This window comes from Mastomys coucha, unplaced genomic scaffold, assembly GCF_008632895.1.
Source record: "Mastomys coucha isolate ucsf_1 unplaced genomic scaffold, UCSF_Mcou_1 pScaffold23, whole genome shotgun sequence".
Taxonomy (NCBI): Eukaryota; Metazoa; Chordata; class Mammalia; order Rodentia; family Muridae; genus Mastomys; species Mastomys coucha.
The window spans coordinates 16,534,153-16,557,830 of record NW_022196906.1 but is presented as its reverse complement, the minus strand read 5'-3'; the positions used below and the strand labels follow the sequence as shown (position 1 = coordinate 16,557,830).

The 23,678-nt window shown below is 40.1% G+C and overlaps 1 protein-coding gene across 3 annotated transcripts in view; it reads left to right on the top strand.

The window, feature by feature from the left end:
- Anln (anillin actin binding protein) overlaps positions 1 to 23,678 on the top strand; it is a 59,713-nt gene that overhangs the window by 5,211 nt on the left and 30,824 nt on the right. For 2 of the 3 annotated variants that reach the window (XM_031343023.1, XM_031343021.1), the window contains exons 2-10: positions 1,835 to 1,991; positions 3,817 to 4,122; positions 6,877 to 7,265; positions 8,808 to 9,021; positions 11,752 to 11,942; positions 12,781 to 12,888; positions 17,025 to 17,151; positions 21,217 to 21,327; positions 22,259 to 22,494. In XM_031343023.1, the coding sequence (XP_031198883.1) occupies positions 1,835 to 1,991; positions 3,817 to 4,122; positions 6,877 to 7,265; positions 8,808 to 9,021; positions 11,752 to 11,942; positions 12,781 to 12,888; positions 17,025 to 17,151; positions 21,217 to 21,327; positions 22,259 to 22,494 (1,839 nt within the window). The remainder of the gene's footprint in view (positions 1 to 1,834; positions 1,992 to 3,816; positions 4,123 to 6,876; positions 7,266 to 8,807; positions 9,022 to 11,751; positions 11,943 to 12,780; positions 12,889 to 17,024; positions 17,152 to 21,216; positions 21,328 to 22,258; positions 22,495 to 23,678) is intronic. The other variant, XM_031343022.1, reaches the window with a different exon arrangement.

The following is a 23,678-nucleotide window of genomic DNA, read 5'->3' as shown; positions in this document are numbered from 1 at the left end:
ACATATCTAAGATTCTTGATCACATCAGCAAAATTACTTCTGCTATAATCTAACACGAACATTTGTAAGTCAAGGACTTACACAACCACACACGCATTTTTGTGGGACTATTTTTCTACCTAGCACACTGACATACTTAACTTCTTTCTGTTAATTTTTGGTTTTTGTTTTTAATATTTATTTTATATATATATATATATATATAAGTACACTGTCACTGTCTTCAGACATGCCAGAAGAGGGCATCAGATCCATTACAGATGGTTGTGAGTCACCATGTGGTTGCTAAGAGTTTAACTCAGGTGCTCTGGAAGAGCAGTTAGTGCTCTTAACTGCTGAGCCATCTCTCCAGCCCCTCTGTTAATTTTTTTTTTTTTTAAATGGGGGAAGTTGGAGAGATGGCTTAGTAGTGAAGAGCACATGTTGCTCTTGAAGAGGATTTGGTTTAGTTCCCAATACCTATATGATAATCCACAGCCATCTGTAACTCCAATTCCAGGGGGTCTGTCATCCTCTTCAGACACAGGTATGTACATTGTTCATACACATGCACACACAAAAAATTTTTTTCTAATTTACATTTTTTCTTGGTGCTGTAGATACAGCTTACTGGTTAAAGAGAGTTGCTTTTCCAGAGGAGTGGAGTTCTGTTCCCAGCATTCACATGGAGCAGCTCACATGTGAGTCTAGCTCCAGGGGATCCAACATTCTATCTTCTTTTGGCCTCCCTGGGCAGTGTAATTGTAAATATGTAATGTAAATATGCATGTGTGCATATTTACATCCAAACACACACAATTACATTTATTTACTTGTGTGTGCACGGGTGGTGGTGCGTGTATGTCAGGCACATGTGTGACCCTCAGAAAACAATTGGTTCTTCCGCCTTCTGTGTAGGTTCCAGGACTGAATTCTAGTGCCAGTCTTTGCGGCTTATGCTTGAACCTGCTGAGCACTCTGGGTTCCCTCCCTGCTCCTCCACAGCCACAACTCCTCTCGTACTTAGTGGAACAGAGTTTGTGTTGAGCTCGCTAGCTGTTCATCTCTTGCTTTTTCCTGTAATCACATAGCATTTCTTAGTGTTACGGCAAGTTATCTGGAGCTGAATGCCGTAATGTTGGCTTTCAGTGGAGCTGCTCCCCTAGCATGTCAAACCTGCACTTTTCACAGGATGTACCAGTCCAAGAAAGCTAGTGCAGAAGCTGGGAAGCTTTGGAACCTAGCACTGAAAGTTACATGGTATATTATTTATGACAGTCAAAGCAAACTGGAAGTCCAGGCCCACCAGCCCAGATGCGAGTGCTGCTGCAGATTACCATTGTATGAGTATGTTGGCATGGCAGTGTGTGCAGGTGGAGGCAGGGGGTTGACATCGTTGTCTTCCTTAGTCTTTCTCTCCCTTATGTTCTGCAACGGGACTTTTCACCCAACCTAACTCACTGATTGGTTTGACTGGCCAGCCAGTGAGTTTCAGGGATGCTCCTGTCCCTGCCCCTCCCTACTGGTTCTTGATGGATGCTGCTATGCTTGGCTTTTCGTGAGTACTGGGGGTCAGACTAAGCTATCACTTACTCCCTGATTATACCTTTTGCTTGGAACAGAAAACACACAGCACTTAAAAACTTACATAAGTATCTTTACATGCTTCCTATTTATGTTTATATCAACTGTAGTAAATTTTGATATGGGTGCTTGATAAATCTTGGTTCATTTACTTGAGATTTTATCTTTGAAATGTGTTTGACTATTCTACAATAAGTTGTTGATTTTAGAAGGCATCTGAGGTTTTGTGAGCCTTCAGCTAACGTCGTGTCTTAACCCTGGTATAATATAGAAGTTGCTGGAACGAACACGTGCCAGAAGAGAGAATCTTCAGAGAAAAATAGCTGAGAGGCCTACGGCAGCAGCAAGGTCTGCACCGCATGTGAAGAGAGGCAGAGAGCCACTTTCAGAAGCAAGTAATCAGCAGCAGCCCCTGTCAGGGGGCGAAGGTAAAAGACTCTGGAAAAGCAAAACTGGCGTGCATTTAGAGTGCATAAACCCAAACATTTCATTATGCATGTAGAAGAACCAGTCTCTGGGAGACAAATGCAACAGACTTGGGCAAGAATAGCCTTCTGTTATATTTCAAGGTTGTTACATCAGGCTGGACAGGGAACTTGGTTAGATAGCCAGGGAAATTGACTTTTCATGAATACACTCTTATCTTAAACCTTATTTTAAATATTTATTAATTTATTACATGTAAGTACACTGTAGCTGTCTCCAGACACACCGGAAGAGGGCATCCGATCACCTTACAGATGGTTGTGAGCCACCATGTGGTTGCTGGGATTTGGACTCTGGAAGAATAGTCAGTGCTCTTAACCACTGAGCACTTATCTCTTCCGCCCTTATCTTAAACATTTTTTAAACCTTTTTTGAAATACATTTTTTTTTTATCTTATGTGTATGGATGTTTTACCTTCATGTGTGTGTACAGTCTCTGTGGGAGGCCAGAAGAGGGCATTGAATCCCCTGGGGCTGGAGTTGTATACAATTGTTAGCTGCCGTGTGGGTTCTGGGTCCTGGAAGAGCCCCGTGCTCTTAGCCTGAGCCATCTTTCTGATGGGTACCTCCTAAGGTTTTTTTTGTTGTTTAAAAAGTATATTGTTGTGTGGGCAAGTGTGCCATGGTGCATGTGTGGAGGTCACAGAACAGCTCTATAGAGTTGGTTTCTCTTTTCACCTTCAAGTAGGTTCTGGGGGTCAAACTCAGGTTTCTAGGAATGTGTAATAAGCATGTTATCATTGAACCATCTTACTGGCCTTTTATTCTTATATAAAATCTTAATTTCCTGAGTTGGGAACATGGATTAGTGGATAAAGTACTTGATGCACAAGTGTAAAGACTGAAGTTTGTATTCCCAGCATCCATGTAAATGCTGGGCTTGGCAAGGCCATGGAAGGTGGAAGACAGGGTTGCTATGACCAGCTAGAGATCTAGACTAGCTGAATTGATGAGGTGTGGGTTCCCAAGAAAGACCCTGCTTCAGTTTGTAAGGTGAACACATAGAGGGAATCCATGGCAACCTCTAACTTCACTTGTGTGTGCACCTGTACACATCTGTGCCCACGCAGAGAACAGTAATGCATATACAGATAGCATGTCATTTCAAAAGATCCATTGAGACTCACTCATGGGTAGTAACAAAATACCTTACTTTGAATGGTGCCTTTAGGATTTTTCACTCACTTTATTGATGTTAAATTATGAGATGCTGATTTTGTTTGATATAGAAGAGATAGTACAGTTTTCTTCAGAGCCCACTTCTTGCCCAAGCCTCAAGCAAGGTATTCCTTGACTTTGTTTTAGTTATTGTCCATGACAGGCTGTTTCAAAAACAAACAAAAATCAAATTCCAGAAAACCTGTGTTCTATAACCTAATTTCTCTAGGCTTGACTCTTCTTCCTTAGAATGAATTGATTCAGCTTTGAGATCCTTAAAATTCTTTAGAAGACTCGGTTGTTGTTGTGGATGTGCTGTTCATTTTCCTGTCCTCTTAAAGTTACATAGTCTTATATATACATCTTGAAAATATTTAAACTTATTTTTATTGACGTAACAGAAACATGACATGTTCATCTAAAAAAAGGTTTGTTTTCCTGTCATATTTTGAAGTTAATGGAAGAAAGAGTTTTGCATTTTTATGATAAGTAGCTAAAGCACTGGAGAGATTTGATACCTTATTAATTGTTAAACACCACCTCTAGTTTTTTAGGCTGTGAAGACTGCAGAGATCTCACTGTGGGCTTTTGTTGTTCTTTTGGATCTAGAAAACTCTTGTACAAAACCATCACCATCAAAAAAACGTTGTTCTGACAAAACTGAAGTGGAAGCTCCGGACTTAGAAAATAAAGAACCTGTTGATGCTGCAAAGCCTTGTTCTCCAAGGCCTGCACCCCGACAGATGAAGCCCCTAGTACCAGCTGCCGTTAGTGATTCCGTAACTGCCTCCGAATCACTGCTCAGCACAGGCAGAGGGCTGAACTCAAGATCAGAAGCTTCTGCATCCTCTTCTGTTAAAACTCGAATGCAAAAGCTTGCTGAGCAGCGGCGCCATTGGGACAGTGACAGCGCAGGTATAACTGATGTGTACAGGCAGTCCCTTAATTGCTTTAGTAAGATTTGCATCGAGTGGGTGTGGTGGTACATGCTCGTAATCCCAGCACCTGGGTGGCTGATGCGGGAGGTTTGTGGCCTGCCTAGAGTAGCATGACAGACAAGTGTTTTTGTTTTATCTGTGTATGTGTTTTTTGCTTGTAGATGATTAGTGTACCAGGAGTGTATCCACAAAAACAACAACAACCACAAAAAGAATAGTGAGTGAGAAAAGACATTTTTACTTAGGAAGATGGTGAGGTTCTTGAACCAGGATAAACCTCACTTAAAACTGAATTACTTCCTATTTGCAGAGAGAAAGTCCTGACTTCAGCTCTATATTCAGGAAATCCTATCTCATATGTTCACTTATCACTAAAGACACTAACTGCTGTTTGGTAGGGAAGAGATGTCAAAACAAAATACTCTCCACCCCAGTCTGTTGAGTGGTTAGGCATATTCTTACGCTACAGTTCTGGACACAGATTTGTGACTGGACCTTAGCTGCAAGCAAGTTAGTGGGCCAGTGCTATTTTTGTTGCAACTAACTGATCTTCTGACTTAGGTAAAAACCTTGAAATGGCTTCCTGAAATGCCCATATTATATTTAAAAAGAATCCAGGTGCAGAGGAAATGTATATAGGAAAAGTTTTGGATTAGCATCTCTGAAGTATGAGTTAGCCCAGCTGTACCTCTGTCTCTGTTGTAAAGCCTTTAATGTGAATGTGTAGCCAGAACTAGGATGAGGCAGTCTGAGTGAGTTGATGACTGCATTGTGTATATTAATTTTGCCTGCGCATACATATGCATATCACATGCATTCCTGGCGCCTGTTGAACCCACAAGATGGTGTCAGATCCCCTGGGTCTGGATTTAAGGACTGTTGCAAGCTGTTGTGTAAGTGCTGGGTATTGAACCCTGGTCCTCTGGGAGAGCAACAGGTACTCTTAACTGGGAGCCATCTCTGTAGCCTGTACACCGAATTTTTAAAAGAATACTTACTTAGTAGGTATGTTTTATGTGTGTGTGTTTGTTAAGAAAACAGTCCTTGCCAGGTGGTGCTAGAGCATGCCTTTAATCCCAGCGCTTGGGAGGCAGAGGCAGGCGGATTTCTGAGTTCGAGGCCAGCCTGATCTACAGAGTGAGTTCCAGGACAGCCAGGGCTACACAGAGAAACCCTGTCTCAAAAAACCAAAAAAAAAAAAAAAAAGTCCAAAACAGTCCTTAATGATTTCACAATAAGTACTTTTAAGCACTGAGTCATTTCTCCAGCCCCTCATTATTATGCATTTTAACTGAAGTTCATTAGTAATGGGCAGCAGAAAGTTTGAGATTTCTTCCTCCCTTTCTTTTTTATTTTATTTATTTTGAAATTTTTATTTATTTTATGTGTGTGAGTTCACCTTCTCTGTCCTCAGACACACCATAAGAGGACATTAGCTCCCATTACAGATTATTGTGAGCCACCATGTGGTTGCTGGGAATTGAACTCAGAACCTCTAGAAGATCAGTCAGTGCTCTTAATGAGCCATCTTTCCAGTCCTCCCATTTTTATTTTTATTTATTTATTTTAAAGGTATTATTGTGCACAAGCATGTCTCTGGCATTCATGTAGATGTCAGAGGCCAACTTGCAGGAATCACTTGTCTCCTGTCACCATGTGGGTCTGGTGAATGGAACTCAGATAGTCAGGCTTGGCAGCAAACATCTATACCAGTGTTTCTCAGCCTTCCTAATGCTGTGACCCTCTGATATATGTTGTGTATCACGTTGTGGCCCCAACCATAAAATTATTTCTGTTGCTACCTCATAACTGTAATTTTGTTACTGTTATGAATTGTAATATAAATATGTAATATTCAGATAGTCTTTTGTGACCCACAAATTGAAAAGCGCTGATCTGTGCCCACTGAGCCATTTTATCAGTGCCTTATTTTTATTTTTAAGCAAAATGAATTTGTTTCAGCACATATATGTACATGCTGAAAAGAGTTTGTAGGGAGGAACACTCTTTTGGAGCAAGATTGCTGAGGTTTTAGAATTTCGGGCCAGAGTTGAAGCTTGGGCAGAGGAGGGTAAGGAGCAGGTCTCCTCTTGATGTGTATATAGGGTATGATCTGCCCAAACACTGGCTGTCACTAGCTGAGATTTAACTTTTATTTAAATTAATTAAAATAGGGTTCAATTTCTTAATTCCCCTAGCACATTTTAGTGCCCTAACCACTTGTGGCACATGCTTGCTATATTGCATGTGTAGGTGCAGGGTACCTCTTTTATCCTAGAGCTTTATGTTGTCTATCATTGGTTGACTCCTGAACTATCATCCTAGCCTTACAATGGCATCTTATAGCATCCATAACCTATCCAAACCAAAAACCAAAAGACAACCTTACAAGCCAGCACACACCTTTAATCCCAGCACTTAGGAGACAGAGGCAGGTGGATCTCTATGCAGCATGATCTACAAAGGGAATTCCAAGAGAGCCAGGGCTACATTGTGAGTCTCAAATAAACAAACAAATAAAAAAAACCTGTAGAAAAAAGTACATGTTAAGGGTGTTTAAATTTGGATTAAGTACCATTTAATTTGAAAAGATTTAAGTAATGTATTAAATTTTCTGAATGCAAATTTAAAAATTTAAGTTTAAAAATTTTTAAATTCTATATGAAGTGATCAGATGGTTATAAGAATAGCGGTTGAATATGGCTTTTGATTTTTCTGAAAACATTTTCAGATGATGTATCAGAAAGTTCCCACTTTGTACCAATGCCATCTGAAGGAAGGAAGGCTGCCTTACCTTCCAAGCCACCTGTTTCAAATGCCTCAGCTACCCCAGTTGGGAGAAGGGGCCGACTGGCCAACCTTGCTGCAGCGATTTGCTCCTGGGAAGATGATGTAAGCCACTCATCTGCAAAGCAAAATAGTGTACAAGAACAGCCTGGTACCACTTGTTTATCCAAATCTTCCTCTGCAAGTGGAGCATCTGCTAGCATCAATAGTAGCAGTGTTCAGCAGGAAGCTACATGCTGTTCCCAAAGGGATGGCAATGCCTCTGTCAGGAAAGACCCATCTTCAAATGCTGCTGATGGATCTTTGCTTAAAGCCTCAGTGTCCAGCTCTGTGGTGAGTTAATACCATTTTGATCTTTTGAAACTTCTGTTATAAATGGTAATGATTATACGTAGTCTCTATATGTAGCTATATATTATGTAGTGCATGTGTGGCATATTTGTATGTCTCATAAAAAGTGAAAACTACAGATTTATCTAAGATAGATTAACATTTTGTGACTGAAATAATATTAATTTAAATCAATTAAATTTAAAACATCCAAAGTAAAAAAAGTGAATAAAAATAAATAAATTGAAAAAATCCAGAGTATATAATAATAGAATATGATGGAGCTTCTTTTTTGTCTTTGGGGGAATAACTAAAATTAATCCCTTCATTACAACATTTTTATGGATGTCTATAAATATAAGACATTGACTATTTCTGGAGAGATAGTATAAACCTGTATTTGTAGTTGCCTCTAAGGAAGGCACACTGACAAACAGGAATATCTGGGGTAACACTTTTCACTGTATAACCCTTGAAGTGTTTGAAACTTTTACCTTATGCAGTAGTTTTTTAAAAAGAAAAAGTTTGTACACTGTGTTCCTGAGGATTACCTGTCAGTGTAGACAGGGGCTTTGGAGTTAGTCCCAGCTCTGAAACAGTGAGAAACGTGACACTGTACAAGTGCCTTAACATTGTAAAGGCTTGTTTTTCCATATGTAAAATCATAGAACAAGGTGATTAGAAAAATAAGCTAATATGCTTAATGTACTTACCATAATTTCTGGCTGAGACTTAGTTATTTTTTATAATCAACTTTCAAGCCCATGGTTCTTAGCGGCGGTTGAGCATTCCTAATCTGAAATGCTTTAAAATCTGAATGAAGCCTCTGAGTGCTCACCGTGATACTACAAGTGGAATGTTCTACAAGGAGCTTTGCTTCATGCATTTCATTATATTATATTATATTATATTATATTATATTATATTATTCGTGGTACTGGGAATTGAACCCCAGGCTTCCTGCACACAAGGCAAACACTGTGTCACTGAGCTGTACCCCCACCCTTATCATAGAAAAGTATTTTCTTAAGATAATACAAAATTGCTTTCAGGCAGTATCTAAGATATATATGAAACAATTCAATTTGTGTTTAAACTTGGGTCCCATCCCAGTGATACTTTATATCACAAGAAATCCAAAGTACTTTGAGTAAGGAATACTCAACTTATATCTTATTGAATTGATATTAACTTACTTAAAAAGACAAATAAAAATAATTTGATATAACATAGTTTAGTAAACTATATTATATTCAATAACTTGAGAACCTTTTTCTTTTAATAAAGCTGGGAGTTGCACCTATCCCTGATAACTACTAAACTATCAATATGAGACTAAATGCCCATTAACTTAAATAATAACATTTTATAAGTTGTTTTTTTTAAAGCCATCTAACTTAGTATGATATATTAGAGAGCAAAGGAAATAATATTTTTGGAAATCTTTGTATGGTGACTACAAAGGAAATGGAACTCTAATGGTTTTATGCGTCTATGCTGTGACAATAATTACTGTTTACTCCGCTCCGTGCTGTCGTGTTTCAGAAAGCTCCTTCCCCTGTGAAATCCGCTACAGTCATCACTAAAAACTGCGAGGTACAGAATCCCCAGCTACTTCACAAGACTGCCAGTCCTCTGAGAACAGAGGCGCTGGGACCATGTGAGAAGCCAACTCTATCCCAGCCACTTCAGCCCAAAGAAGAAGCTGACAGAGAAGTTTGTCTACAGTCGCAACCCCAGGACAAACTCGCAACACCAGGTTAGGCATTTGAAACTATTCATAGATTCAAGACACTTGTTTTCAACATTTTATTTATTGTCAATTTGTTGTTTTTGTATATCAGACTGGTCTCAACTTGTGATCTCCATAGTCTCTAGGGGATGGGACTATGTAGGCATCTATCATCAACCTACCTATCTTTTTTTTCTATTTTTGATGGATAAAAGCACATACAATTAGAAACTACATTTTAGGGGAATGGCAGAGAACCAGTCTTACAACTTTGTACGTGGAACACTGCTTTCCAATCTTTACTCTGACTAGAGTAAATCTAATTTTACCTTGACTAACATAGCAGACCATCAAGCTCCTTCTGCTTGTCTCTGCCCTACTCCAACAGCAGAGAGAAGCTAATATGCATATACAATACTGCGCTTCCATTATATTTACATATATGTATGCTTTTTGTATATAAATAAAGGTTTGTATTTCTTAGAGTAGTATTCTGATGTTCCATAAAATGCTGTATTATCTTGTGACTCATCTTCTGGTGTGCTGCACATATCATTGACTGAGAAACAGGACTAAAAAAAAGTTATCAAAAACATATGGTGACAGACTGTACTGTGAGCTGTGTTTACCTTCATGTGTGTGCACACATCTGAGCATGTAGGTGGGTATGCCTTTATGGACATGTGAAAGCAGGAGGAGGCTATTTGTCCTCCTTTCTTCTTGTTCTCTTGAGACAGGATCTCTCATTTGGCCAGGCTAGCCAGTGATTGCCTGGGAGCCATATGTCTCTACTTTCCCAGACTAGGGTTACAAGTACATGCAGCCATACCTGGGTTACACAGGTCCTGGGGATTCAAACTCAGGTCCTCATGCTTGCAGAGCAAATGCTCCACTGAACCATCTCTGTGCCCACTCCTCACTGTGTGTGTGTGTGTGTGTGTGTGTGTGTCATATTTGAATAGGATCTCATGAGCCCCAGGCTTCCCCTGAGCTCATTCTGCGGATAGGATGACTTTGGAATTTAGATCTTTCTACCTCTGGTTCTCCACTGTTGGAATTACAGGCATGCACCACCATACCCAGTTATGCTGTGCTGGGGATTAATCCTAAGGAAGTCACACATTTCATGCACATAACCTTCCAGCTGCTCTATCCCCAGCCTGTGTTGAACTTCCTGAAAACAAGTCTTTCTAGAGATTATAGTTCATCCATTATCAGTGGAGATAGGAGTAGGGCAAGTAGAATGCCACAGTCAATTTCTAGATGCTCTCTAATGAGGATTAGAAACGAGAGGTGGAGCTCAGTGGTGGAGCATTATTCTAGCGTGCAGGTCCTGGGTTCAATCTCTACCACTCTTGCAGGCTGGAAGTGAGTGAGGATGACAATGACACAGACCGAACCATAAAAGAAATAATTACAAGGCCCTTTGATGGTATCAGACTGGTTCCAATATATATATTGGTTTTATGCCATGTGTGTGTTGTTTTGTCTGAATATGTGTGTTTGGCTTGAATTAATTACTTGTATGCCTGATGCCCAACAAAGTCAAAGAGGGCTGCAGATCCCTAGGAACTGGAGTAATGGATGGTTGTGAGCAACCATGTTGGTGCTGTGTATTGAACCCAGGTCCTCTACAAGAGCATCAAATGTTCTTAACTGCTGAGCCATTCCTTCAGCCCCACATACTAGTTCTTTTTTCCTAGGTTTCTAAAGATGTAAGACTTAGGTATGAAGCACTGTTTGTGTTATTCTTTATTAGTTGATATAGTCATTACCAGCGCCCCAGAGATACCCAATTTAGATGTTTCTTTGCATTGCGTTCTAGTTTGATATATGATCTGAAGTGGTAATAAATGACATGTGGAGTCCTCCAAGTGTGGCCATATGTTAAATTCTGCTGTTTGCTTTTTCCTTCTCTCTTTAAATAAAGTATATTATAATAACCACATCCATCTGTGTATGTATTTTCTTGTGGCTCTTTTCAGTGTCCAATGCAGCGTTGAAGAGTCATGAGAGACACCATAGGGCCCACAAAGCCCCAAGTCCTTACTGTTTTGTCCATCAAAGGAAAATGTTTCTAATATATATTAGAATATATATATAATTATAATATATAATAATATATATACCTCTGATATATTAACCCTATTTTAAATAATACAACCTTTTGGTAAAGGTGGTGATATAGAGAGAGAGTGTGTGTGTGTGTGTGTGTGTGTGTGTGTGTATACATGTCTATCTATCAATCTATATCCATTTGCCCTACTACTAAAGTACTCTATACTCTTACAAATAGCATTCTTCTAAGACTGTATAAAATCAAGACCTCTTTTTGCTAAGGTGTTTCTCTTATAATTTGTAGAAGAAAAAAAAATAATTTGGGTGCACACATGCATGCTATGGCCTCCAGGGAGTCAGAGGACAGCTGTCTGTATCCAAGTTCTATTCTCAGCATCCATGTCACACAGCTGACAACTGCAACTCCAGTTCCAGGGGAATTGACACCTGGCCTACTTGGGTACCTGTAGTCACAGTCACCCACTCACAGATACACATATATACATATGATTTAAAATAATAAAAATAAAATTAAAAGATTTAAAATGTATATTTAATAGGCTGAACACTTTTAATATTCATTTTGTAAATGACTGTTCCTAGAAACCAAGTACTTTGTAACTAATGGATTTAGAATTTTTCCCTTGGAAATGATAATTGCTAGTTATTTTGAATAGATTCCAAAACTGTTTTATGTAGGAGGAAGAGGAATTAAGCCTTTCCTGGAACGCTTTGGAGAACGTTGTCAAGAACACAGTAAAGAAAGTCCAACTTATAAAGCATCTCATAAAACCCCAAATATCACTCCAAATACAAAAGCCATCCAGGAAAGATTATTCAAGCAAAACACATGTTCATCTACTACTCATTTAGCACAGCAACTCAAACAGGTAAGGCTGTCTGCATTTAATACTTATTATATGACCTCAGTATAGAGCCTAAGGAAGAAATGTGAGGCTCTCTCTTTTTAAAAGATGTATTTTTATTTTAAGTGTATGTGTGTTTTGCTTGCATATGTACACCACAAACATGCAGTGCTTCCAGAGGCCAGAAGAGGGCATTAGATTTCCTTGAACTAGTGTCACTGAGGGTAGCAAGGTGCCATTTGATTCTTGGAACTGAGCTTGCGCCCTCTGTAAGAACAGCCAAAGTAGCTCTTACCTACCTACTGAGCCAACTCTCCAGCCAAAATAGGAGTCTTTTTGACTGAGCTAAAGAGAATTCTTTTGGGGACATGTGATAGTTAATAAGTCATATTCTGTAGCCTAGGTCACCTGGGAACTCACTAAGCAGCTCAGGCTAGCCCTGTAATACTCAGCAGTCCTACCTCAGCTTTCCATGTATTAGGATTACAGGTTTGATCACCATGACTGGCTTTGATAAACAGTATTGATTCTTTGTACCTACTGCAAATTGGACAATGAAATCATGCACCATATTCTACTTACTTGTGTTGTGAATCTTTGTACTTTATAACTAAAGGCAAGAAAAGGTTGTTTTTTTTTTTTTTAATCTTTCTGTTGATAAGTCATGGAATCCAGGCTGATCTCAAACTAGCTGTGTAGCTGAGGATGATCTTGAACTGATCCTACTGCCTCTACCTCCCAAGTGCTGCAATTAGAGTTGTGTGCTATCACATCTAACTTTTAAAAAATGTTTACTAGTATTTGGATATTCTTAAATGCTGTTGGCTCTTGAGTAAAATACTGCTATATTTAATATATTTAGGAACGTGAAAAAGAACTGGCATGTCTACGTGGTCGATTTGACAAGGGCAATTTATGGAGTGCAGAAAAGGATGAAAAGTCAAGAAGCAAACCTCTAGAAACCAAACAGGTAATATGAGCAATAAGTGTAAAAGTCACTGAGGTAAAGTCACAGTGGATTTTAATTTTTTGACTTTGAGAGGACAGAATCTCTCAGTCTAGCAGAGGCTACAGATTTGACATAATCCCCATGTGTCAGCCTCCCAAGTTCTTCGGTTACAGGTGAGACTCACCATGCCCAGCTTTGTAAACTAACTTTTGAATACCTTTCCTAGTGAACTACTGTTTGCATCCCTCAGTCCTTAAATGTGCTTAACACTTTTCCTTCCCTACTCTCTTTCTCCTCCCTCTCCCTTTCTTCTCAAGTTCAGCCATGATTTTCATTGACCAGTTTCGGATCAATGAAAATGCATTGAATAACTGACTTATTAGCAGTATTTTGGCATTACTGATGAGTTTTCTGTTTGAAGACCACCATCATTTGGCTACCACATACTAGATTCTTAACTGTTTTTCTCCTGGGTCCCTGGAGACAGGGGTCTTTAGATTATTTTGTACTAAATAGTTCCTGCAAAGATTGTGAGATAGCAACAACACTTATGCATGTGAACAAACTTCTGAGCATGATACAAACAGGGAGTTCAGATGTTTCCTTCCCCAGAAACTCATTTATTTACTACAAAAGGCATAAAGGAGTAGCTAAAACATGGACTGGAAAATGCATGAGTGTCATTTTCTTAGTTAGGATTTCTATTGCTGTGAGGAGACACCATGACCATGATTTAATTGGGGATAGCTTACAGTATAGAGGTTTAGTCCATTATCATCCTGGTCAGAAGCATGGCAGCATCCAGACAGGCATGGATAGTGCTGGAGAAGAGCTGAGAGTTCTACATGTGGTTCATCAGGTAGCCTACTGCCCTACGCTTAAGCTTCTGAGACCTCAGAGACCACCCCTAGTGATATACCTTCACTAGGTAGGCCATACTTCTCGTAGTGCTATGGGGCCATTTTCGTTTAAAGTCTGTAGTCATTAGAATCTACAGAGATGGAATGTGTTTGAAAAACATGGGATGGGTTTGTGTACTGAGGGTTGAAATAAGTTGGCTGAGGTTTGTTTATTTGGTGTTTGCGCATGCTGAGGTTTCAAGTGTGAAGTCTGCTGTGATGTGTAGGATGAGGAGTGCAGGGAGAGGAGGGGTGGCAGGTTGAAGAGAGCAGAGCCAGTTAGTGCAGGAGTTGCTAGAAGTTTATCTAATGGGAAGGAAGAGGAGATGGTGCCTAGAAGGCATGAAAAGGCAAAGCTGTTTGAATTGCTATGTAAATTCAGGTAAATTTTAGTGTTGGTGGAAAGGAGTTAGGAAGTAAGAGGTTAAGATAAAGGAAAAGCTGGTAATTGATTGATTGAAAGGGAGGAGAATCCTTTGTGAGAAAGCAAGGTGGAAACTGCAGGTCCCTATAGCTCTGGAGGTAGAACGTGTCTGTTGACAGCTGGTGTTCACTACTGGGAACGGGAGGTGCTCACTTCTGCTTGGAACATGGAGGGTTAGAGGGCTAACCTGGAAACAAAGGGTCCAGATGGTAGAATAGAGATTCAGTCAGGCTCTGTATTAGTTACTTTTCTGTTGCTGTGATAAAACACCATGACAGAAAGCAGCTTAAGGAAGGAAGGGTTGTTTTGAAACAGTTGCATAGGACAAGGTCTAAATGTTTGAGTGAGATGAACAAACTGAAGTCATTGGAAAGTGGTTGCAAAAGTTATGAAGGCCACCTTGGATGGAAGGATAAGAAAATAGGTTAGAAACGAGGAAGAAAAGCATCAAATGACCAAGAAGCAAGAACAACCACTGGTGGGATCCTTGAGCAAGGGGTGTGGGGGCAGGGAGAGGTTGGAGGCAGAGTCAGGGTGGGGTGTATGGAGAAACACAAACTGTTTCAGGGGAGGAGGCTAAGTTGGAGTGATGGTGAAAGGTTTTCAAGGTGACATGTTCATCAACTGAGATGCCAAGGTGTTGCTTGAATAGCCTTGCTGCCACCTTGACGATGCAGGTTTTGAACTAGAGAAGTCCTTGGGGAGTTGAGAGAAGAGACTTGTGAGTTGTAGATACTAAGAAGTTTCAGTGGATCTTTTGGTCATGGAATGCACTTAATTCTAGTGTCTGGGTCTTGGAATAAGAGCTTTAAAAGCAGATCAGTAAAATGCTGAATACGTACTGTGCTCATGCTGTTGTGGCTCAGGTGGGAATCTGTTTCTGATCTTTGTGGTTTCTGTATGAGCTGGGTTTGTATTAGGGCTAAAGTGGAGGGTGTTTGTTTACCATGAAATAACGTTGTTCAGGGCAGACTAGTGGGGAGAAGAATATGGAGTAGTAGGTCTTTAGAAGAGTATCTGCCAGGCAGTGGTGGCGCACACCTTTAATCCCAGCACTTGGGAGGCAGAGGCAGGCGGATTTCTGAGTTTGAGGCCAGCCTGGTCTACAGAGTGAGTTCCAGGACAGCCAGGGCTACACAGAGAAACCCTGTCTCAGAAAAACCAAAAAAAAAAAAAAAAAAAATTAGAAGAGTATCTACATATTGGTTGTTTGCAATATGCTGGAGCTCTGGTGGTCACTTTTAAAATAGCACTAAATCTTAACAATAACTATGTAAGTCAATAATGTTTCTCTTTCCTGTCTGCATGAAACTAGGGCTTCTAAGCAGACTGTGCGCTCCTACAGCCCTGCCTTTTAAATGCAGTTGTTTTTTTTTTTAGATTTATTTTATTTATTATTATAAATGAGTACACTGTAGCTGTCAAGCCACCATGTGGTTGCTGGGATTTGAACTTATGACCTTCAGAAGAGCAGTCAGTGCTCCTGCTCGCTGAGCCATCTCACCAGCCCTTAAATGCAGTTTTTATTCTTGGGAGTGACCACAGCCAAAGGAAACAGTGCAGTGATTTTGTTGTGGATTTTTTCTTTTTCCCCAAAGCTTTGAGAAAGAAGGTAGTTGTTTTCCATTCTCAAAGTTATCACTTAGCAAACATTTGAGTAAACAAATTAAGATGCAGGATATCACAGCATGGAGTCTCTTCTCTCAACAGAAGCCCATTTTTCTCTTTTCTGTAGCGTAATTTCCTTTCCCCAAATGTCTCGCTCACTTTTAAAATATCTTATCCACAACATTTAAGGGTTTACTCTATATTTTATACAGTCATACACACACACACACACACACACACACACACACACACACACACACACACGGAGCGAGAAAGAGAGGGAGAATTATAGAGCTATAGTTATGTATATAGTTATATACACAGAGAGTTATATAGAATCAGAAGCCTCTCATTTGGGAGACATTCTAATCTGGAACTAGATGGGAGATTTGTATCCTGGCTGCCAATTACTAACTATGTATGCAGTGCCTTAGTGCCTCTGTGCCTGATTTCTCATTGACAAAAGAGAAATAATATGTTGTAATCTGGAGGACTGGGAGGGTAACTGACGAGGTGGCATCCTAAGCCTGTGTGTGCACCAGCTGCTGTTACTTACCTGATGGTTTCTGGTATTTCTGTAATCATAAAGTGTGCTCTTGGTTTTTGAGACAAGGTTTTGCTGGTAGCACAGCCTGCTCTGATACTCACTCTATAGGCCAGGCAGGCTTCAAACTTGTAGTGCTTTTTTTTTTCTTAACACCTGCCTTCAGAGGGTTGGGAATATAGATATGTGCCACCGTGCCTGGCCATCACAGACTGTGTCCCCATCCCAGGGCGAGAACAGCATAGTAAGTCATGGAGCTTTAAACATGGAAAACAGTGCATCCTTTCCTCTTACTTTCTTTCTTATTATTGCATTTGTTTTTACCCTTCTTGTTTTCTTTGAATTTTATCCTTTGAGTAAATGATAATTAAACAGCATCTTCATGTCAGAGCTATCTCTAGATTGTATAGGCAAGAGCTGATAAAAATGACAGGGGAAATTATTTTTGCATGGCTTTTACTTTGGTTTGTATAAAGCTGAACTCTGAAATGAATTTTCATTCTTTCTCGCATTCTAATCTTTAAAAGATTTTATATACTTGGAATCTTACACACTGAAAATTAACGCTGACCTCGGTGTTTTTAATATATATTATTTAATAAATCTTATTTCATTTAGTAACATATAGTTAAGATTTGTAATTCTGAGAAATAGAATTTTCCTCTCCATTTGCTTTTTTCAGGAAGTTCACTGTCAAAACACTCCCCTCAAGAAACATCAAATTGTCTCAAGCACCCCGTCGATTTCTGTAACAGATAAGGTGGCTGGAAATGAAACAGCAGTGAAGATTTCTAGTACAGAGCCTGCAGGTCGGTGCTCCCATGCTACGCAGATGCAGCTGTGTTGTGGGCAGGCACAGCTGTTTGCCTCCTCACCCAGGTCTTTATTTCTATATTTAGTTCTTCCCACAGTAAGAACTTCTTGAGTCAAGCATTGTCCTCTTCCCAAAGAGTGACGGGGGCGTTGTTCTGGCTTAGAGCTCCATCATAGCAAAGGCAGCAGAGCTCCCCTTCCCTCCCCTTCTCTCCCTTCCTCCTCCCTTTCCCCCTCTATTTCCCTCCCTTTGCCTCCCTTTCCTCTCTCGTCTGCTCTGCTCTTCTTCCCTCTGCTCCTCTCCACCCCTCATTTCTCTTCTCCCCCTATTTCTTCCTTCCTCTTTCTTCCACTCTCATTTCCCTGTCCCCTCTTCTAGGAAATAGAATCTTACTGTGTGATCCAGACTAGCCTAGAAGTTTGTTTGTTTTTCGAGACAGGGTTTCTCTGTGTAACCCTGACTGCCTGGAACTCAATTCTAGATAACGCTAGCCTCAAGTTTACCGAGATCTACCTACGTCTGCGTCTCAAGGGTGGGACGGGATGATCACCACTGCCAGGCTGGCCTGGAAGTTTGAATCCTCTTGCCTAAGTCTTCCAAGTGTGAGTCACCAGGCTTGGTTTTTGATAAACACTTTCAATTTTTTTTCCTTCCTTTCTTTTCTCCCTTTCCCCTTTCCCAACAGGACAGGGTCTCACTATGTAGCCCTGCTATCCTGGAACTCTTAACACCAGCCTGGCCTTGAACTCATAGATTCTTTTGCCTTTGCTTCCTGAGTGTTGAGATTAAAAGTGTATACCATTACATCTGGCAAATTTTATTTTAATATGAGATGAAAAGAATCACATAAACTTGACCAGCCTGAGCTTCATAGTGAGGCACTATCTCAGTAAAGACCCTTCACTCCAAACAATTACCCTTTACCAATTTAGTTGCTTTTAGGTCCACATTTCAGTATGTGTTACATATATTCATTTGTCATTGATCTTCAGAAATTTGTCATCTTGCAAAATTGAGACTGTGCTCATTAAACAAAACTTCTTTCCTGTATCATCCTGTTTCACTTTGTTGCTGTGAATTTGCCTTCTTTAAATACGTCCTGAATAGAAACATGCAGTTGTCTTTCTTTATCTTCAGGGATGCAGCCTAAGAGCCTGTGGGTGAAGCTTAAACCTCTGACTTCACCTCAGCTCCCTAAGAACTCAGGTTTCTTCCTGCATACCCTGTGGTATTTTCACACAGGAACAGAGTTGTAGACCATGGCATTTATTTGTGGGTTTTCTGGCTTTGGTTGACAACAGACAACTGAAACTATGGAAAGTGAGGCTCTGGGTAAAGGAGGGCCATTGTAAAGGCTGGACGTGGTGTCTGTGTGTGTGGCACGGCACAGCGCTTACCCCTTTTCTGTGGGTACATTTCCTGCAGCTGGCACAGTAGTGGGTGTCCCTGCTGCAGTCTCTGGAGATGTGCCTGGACGTCAAATCATTGCATCATATTGTGGTAGCACTTGCAGTATTTTATGTTTTCACCAACAACGCACAAAACCCTAAGATTTTCTGCTTCTTACCAGCATTGTTCTTGGTTTTGAGTGGTTTTTGTTTATGATCTTTTTGTTTTGGGTAGTAGCCATCTTAATATGTGTAAGATAAAAATCCCATTGTGTTATTTGTATTTTGTAGTCGTGATAGTGAACATTTTTCATATTCTTTGTGGTCATTTGTATTTTATCTTTGGGAAAATTCCTTGATTCTTAATGGATGAGGTTGTTTGTGTGCCCTAGATAGTAGCCTTTTCATCATACACATGATTTACAAATGTCTTATCAGGTTTCAGAGACTGCTTTTCAGGCCTCACTGTTAAGTGGATTCTTTGCTAAAAAAAAAGTTAAGCTTGTAGTTTCATGTTTCTTTTTTTTTTTTTTTTTTTTTTTTTTTTTTTTTTGTTACTTCTGTTTGTTTTACATATAGGAAATTATAGAAAAATTCAACATGAAGCCTTTCCCCTGTCCTTTTTTTTTAAGTATGATTTACAGTTAAATCTTACATTTAAATATTTAGCCCTTTTTGCTATTTTTTAAATATGTGAGGGTCTATCTTCAATGCTTTGTATATGGCAGAGAAAGTACCACTGATCTGTGCCCAACTGTGTAATAAGTTTTAACAGGGATGGTACGTTTTAACTTTGTACTCTTTCAGAAATGTCTTGACTAATCAGGAGACCTTAAATTCTTTATAAATTTTTGGGTGCTTTTCTGTTCCTGGAAAGAGATTTTGATAGAGATTGCATCAAGTGTCCGGATCTATGTGGCATGCTGGCCTTTTACTAAGTCTTTCCTTCTGTTTATGTCCTTATTTCCCTTTGTAGAATTAATATTTACCAATCAATTCTGCCATGGGGTCACTACTCACCTCAATGTCTTATGTTACCAAATAAAAGATACATACACAACCTCTACATTTTAATATGCCCTAAGCAGCACAATCGCTGGGCTACTGCTTACCCTCATGCTGTTAGACTCCACCTCCTACACACAGCTCTGAGTCATTACTTACTAATTTCTGTTTTCCATCTGGGCTGCTCTTGACCCCATTGAGTAGCCTCTGGGCTGTGTTCTCATGGCCCCTTGCATGGCAGCTCTGCTTCTCTCTGCTGCACACACCTCAGGCATGGAGGTGTCCTCCTACTTCCTCAGGGTCCCAAGCCTGGGGGCCCTAAATCCCCCCTCTGCCTCTCCTCCCCAGATATTGGCTCCTGGCATCTTTATTTACGAATCAGAGTTAATTCGGGGCAGGTTCTCAGAAGCTATGTGTAGCCCCTCTCATGCAAACAGTTTTGGGGGGACATAATTAGCATTAAAATACAAACAACTACATCCCTTTAGCAGAATTTTGTTGCTTTTAAGATAAAATTTGTTTGACTCTTTGGTCGAGTTTATTCACTAGTATTTTCTTCTTTTTGATGCTTCCTCATCTAGCCAAAGTTGTAGTCAAGGATCCCCTTGAACTTCTGATCCTTCTCCCTCCACTTTCAAGCGCTGGGATTACAGGTGTGCACCAGCAGTCCGAGTTCCATGCAGTGCTGATTTTGAGCACTCTGGCTTCCTGAGTGCTAGGCAGGCACTCTGCCAACTAAGTGGTGTCTTTGCTCCCCTTTGTTAGTGTTATTATCATGGAATTGGTTATGAGAATTTCTTTTCAGATGTTTCCTGTTAGTGTAGATGTATGTGTGTATTTTTGGTCTCTTTCATTCAGACTGTTATGCTCTATACCCCATGCTACCCAGAAGTTACTGTGTAACCCAGGGTATCCTTGAATTCACTGGGATCCTGCTATAGCCTCATGAAGTTTAGAATATCAGGGGTGAGCCACCACACTTTGTTGATGTTGTCTCCTCTAACTTTGCTGAATTTACTAATTTATTAGTTATTACAGGTCATGGGCTGTGTTCGCTCTCTCTCTCTTTAATTCTTTTCTATTTTTGGGTGGCACTCAGGATTATCAGCATTAGATGATGCCATCTGTGAGCAGAAGTAGTTGTGATTCTGTTCTAATTTGGATGACTTTTATAACAACTTTTAGTTGCTTTGATAAGACTTTAAAACATATGTCCACCCCAGTAGGGAGAGTACGCATGCTTTACGTCTCCAGTCTTGGAGGAACGCTCTCAGTCTTCCGTCAGTGTGGTAGCCGAGGTCTTTTCATACCTGGTCTTCTTATGTGACGAGGTTCCCTCTGGTCCTAGACTTTGTGATTTTGTTGACAATTTTAAAAGACGGAAAAACTGACTGAAAGACGGAAAGACTGAAACAGTCTGAATAAAAAATAGCTCATAGTATTGGTGTCCTTTTTCTTTTTTTGTGGGGAGAAAACAGGAAGTTAAGAGAAAACAGATGTAGTAGTTCTCTATTTCTAGATTTAAGTATTTTAAAATAAAGATATAGTTTGGTAATAAACATTTATGACTTGATGATGTTACATTTCAGGTTATTTCTGTCATGTATGCACACACAGGCATATGTACATGCACACATTAATTTGTTTTTTCTCAAACATTTTTTTAGGTTCCACTGAAAGCGAAATGACAAAGTCCAGCCCTTTGAAAATAACATTGTTTTTAGAAGAAGAAAAGCCCTTAAAAGTAGCATCAGCCCCGGAGGTGGAGCAGAAGACTGGTTGGGTTATAGTCTTTATTTCTCCTGGCTCTAGATACATAATGCAGTAATATAAGAATAATGTTGTGTTTTTAAATGTCCTATGCTTTCAGAATACCTTTGTTTTCAAGCTAAGAAATACTATAGCTTCCATTAAGATGTGGTACTGTTAACAGTTACTCTTAGTTGACTCTGTCAAAATTACCCAGTGGTATTAAATGTTTTCCTGTACTGACTGCTGTGTATTTCTTCTAAATGTAGAAGAGGCTTATTTTGAAAGTGGTTTTTGAGATTATTTATTTATTTATTTATTTATTTATTTGAGGCAGGGTTTCTCGGTAGCCCTGGCTGTCCTGGAACTCTCTCTATAGACCAGGCTAGACTTGAACTCAGAGATCTGCCTTCCTCTGCCTCCTTTACATTCTGGGTTCAAAGGTGTGCTCCACCACCGCTGAGAGAGATTTATTTTTAAATTGTGTGTTTATCTGTATATGGGTGTGTTCTCATGACTGTAGGTGCCTGCAGAGGCCTGAAGAGACTATCATATCCCTTTAATCTGGATTTACATGTCGTGAGCTGCCCTTTGTGGGTGCTAGGAACCAAATTTGAATCCTAATATAGTACAAACCAAGCTATCTGTCTAGTCCTTGAAAACGTATTTTTTGAAAGTTATAATCTTGTGTTCCTGCTTAAAACTTTCACCCAAATCCAAAGTGTTAAGTTAATTTTTTTTTTGTAGCTCTAATCTTTATATCTTGGAAAATATTTTGGAATTTTTTAAATATGAGGAGAGTCCAGCTTTATTTTGATTTTATATATATTGGAGATTGTCCTCTCAACCTTGTTATTAAGAAGTGATTTTTCTTAGCGTAACTATATTTTAGGAAGCATAAAAGCTTAGCCTCCTCTGCCACCTTGGATTATAGCATCTCCCCACTGAAATCTTTTTCAGAAGTAGTGCGTGAAGTTGAGATGAGTGTGGATGATGATGATATCAATAGCTCCAAAGTCATTAACGACATCTTCAGTGATGTCCTAGAGGAAGGGGAACTGGATGTGGAAAAGAGCCAAGAGGAGATGGACCAAGTGGGAGCAGAGCACAGCGAGGAGCAGGAAGATGCGCTGAATATCTCTTCAATGTCTTTACTTGCTCCGCTAGCTCAGACGGTCGGTGTGGTGAACCTAGAGGTAAGAAGACTGTCCTTACTCAAGCTCATAGGAAAGTAAACTCAGCAGGACTGTATATCTCCTCCACTTTTGGTAAATACGAATTTGGCAATGTAGCCAGTGGTTTAGTAAATCTGATTGAACCTGTGATTTCCTATGACCCTCAGGTAAACATTAACATTATAACAAGCATACCCTCTCAAATCCTGGCTGTAGCATTTTATACTTGTGGCTTCTCTATGACATGGTTCTCTCAGCTGTTAGACAAGGTCAGTAACAGTACCTACAATCTAGAGCTGATGTAATTATTAAATCATAATTATATTTAGGACCAGAAATTCAACTGACATTTACTGAGTCCTAACTTCTGTTAATTGCATCACCCTAAACTTAGGAACTAGCTCTGGGGATGGCCTCAATTAGAGGTAACTTTTTTTTTTTTAGCTTATTCACTTTACATCCTACTCACTGTCCTCCTCCTGGTCACCTCCTCCCACAATCCTTTCCTGCCGCGGGCTGGCCGATCTGGGCCTCCCTCATCCCGCGGGAGAAACGGGGTCCTAGTCAGGTCGACAAGGCGTAGGCGAGGCGAAGAAATGACGGCAGAGACGGCACATGAAGTATAAGATCTAAATATATTTCTTAGAAATGGCATCAGACTTTTACAGTCATTGCAAAACAGAGATGGTAAATCTGGCAGCTCAATAGTTGAGGTACATCTGAGGCTATCTGAAACATACTGGGTCTAAAGCAGCAGCTATCTCCTCTGAACTGGTGCTGCATCCCCCGGGCCCAAGCGCTCTGGGCCCGGGGGACTGCGGGATGCATGAATCTGAGTCCTAACCCATCTACGTTCTAGTGCTAGTCCTTCTCCTTGTCCTAGTCCAAGTCCTTCTCCCAGTCCTCGTGCTAGTGAAAAGCAGGTTTAAGTAGCATACAGTAAGTAGGGCAAATGTCACGTAGGCAGATGGGGGTTACAGCAGGGTCTGGTAGCTAGGTGTGATGCAGGAGGAAGAGGAGTGGAGCCTCCCTGTTGAGGTATTTTGATATTCCTAGGCTAATTCTCTGGTTCTACTGGAAGCAATGACCAGGAGATTTCACTCTAGCATTTCCTGCTAATTCTCTGGTTCTAGCTCCGGGCAGGCAGTGGGGAGTTCCGACCTGACCTAACACTTCTAGCTAATGTCCTTGAGTGAAAGCCCTTC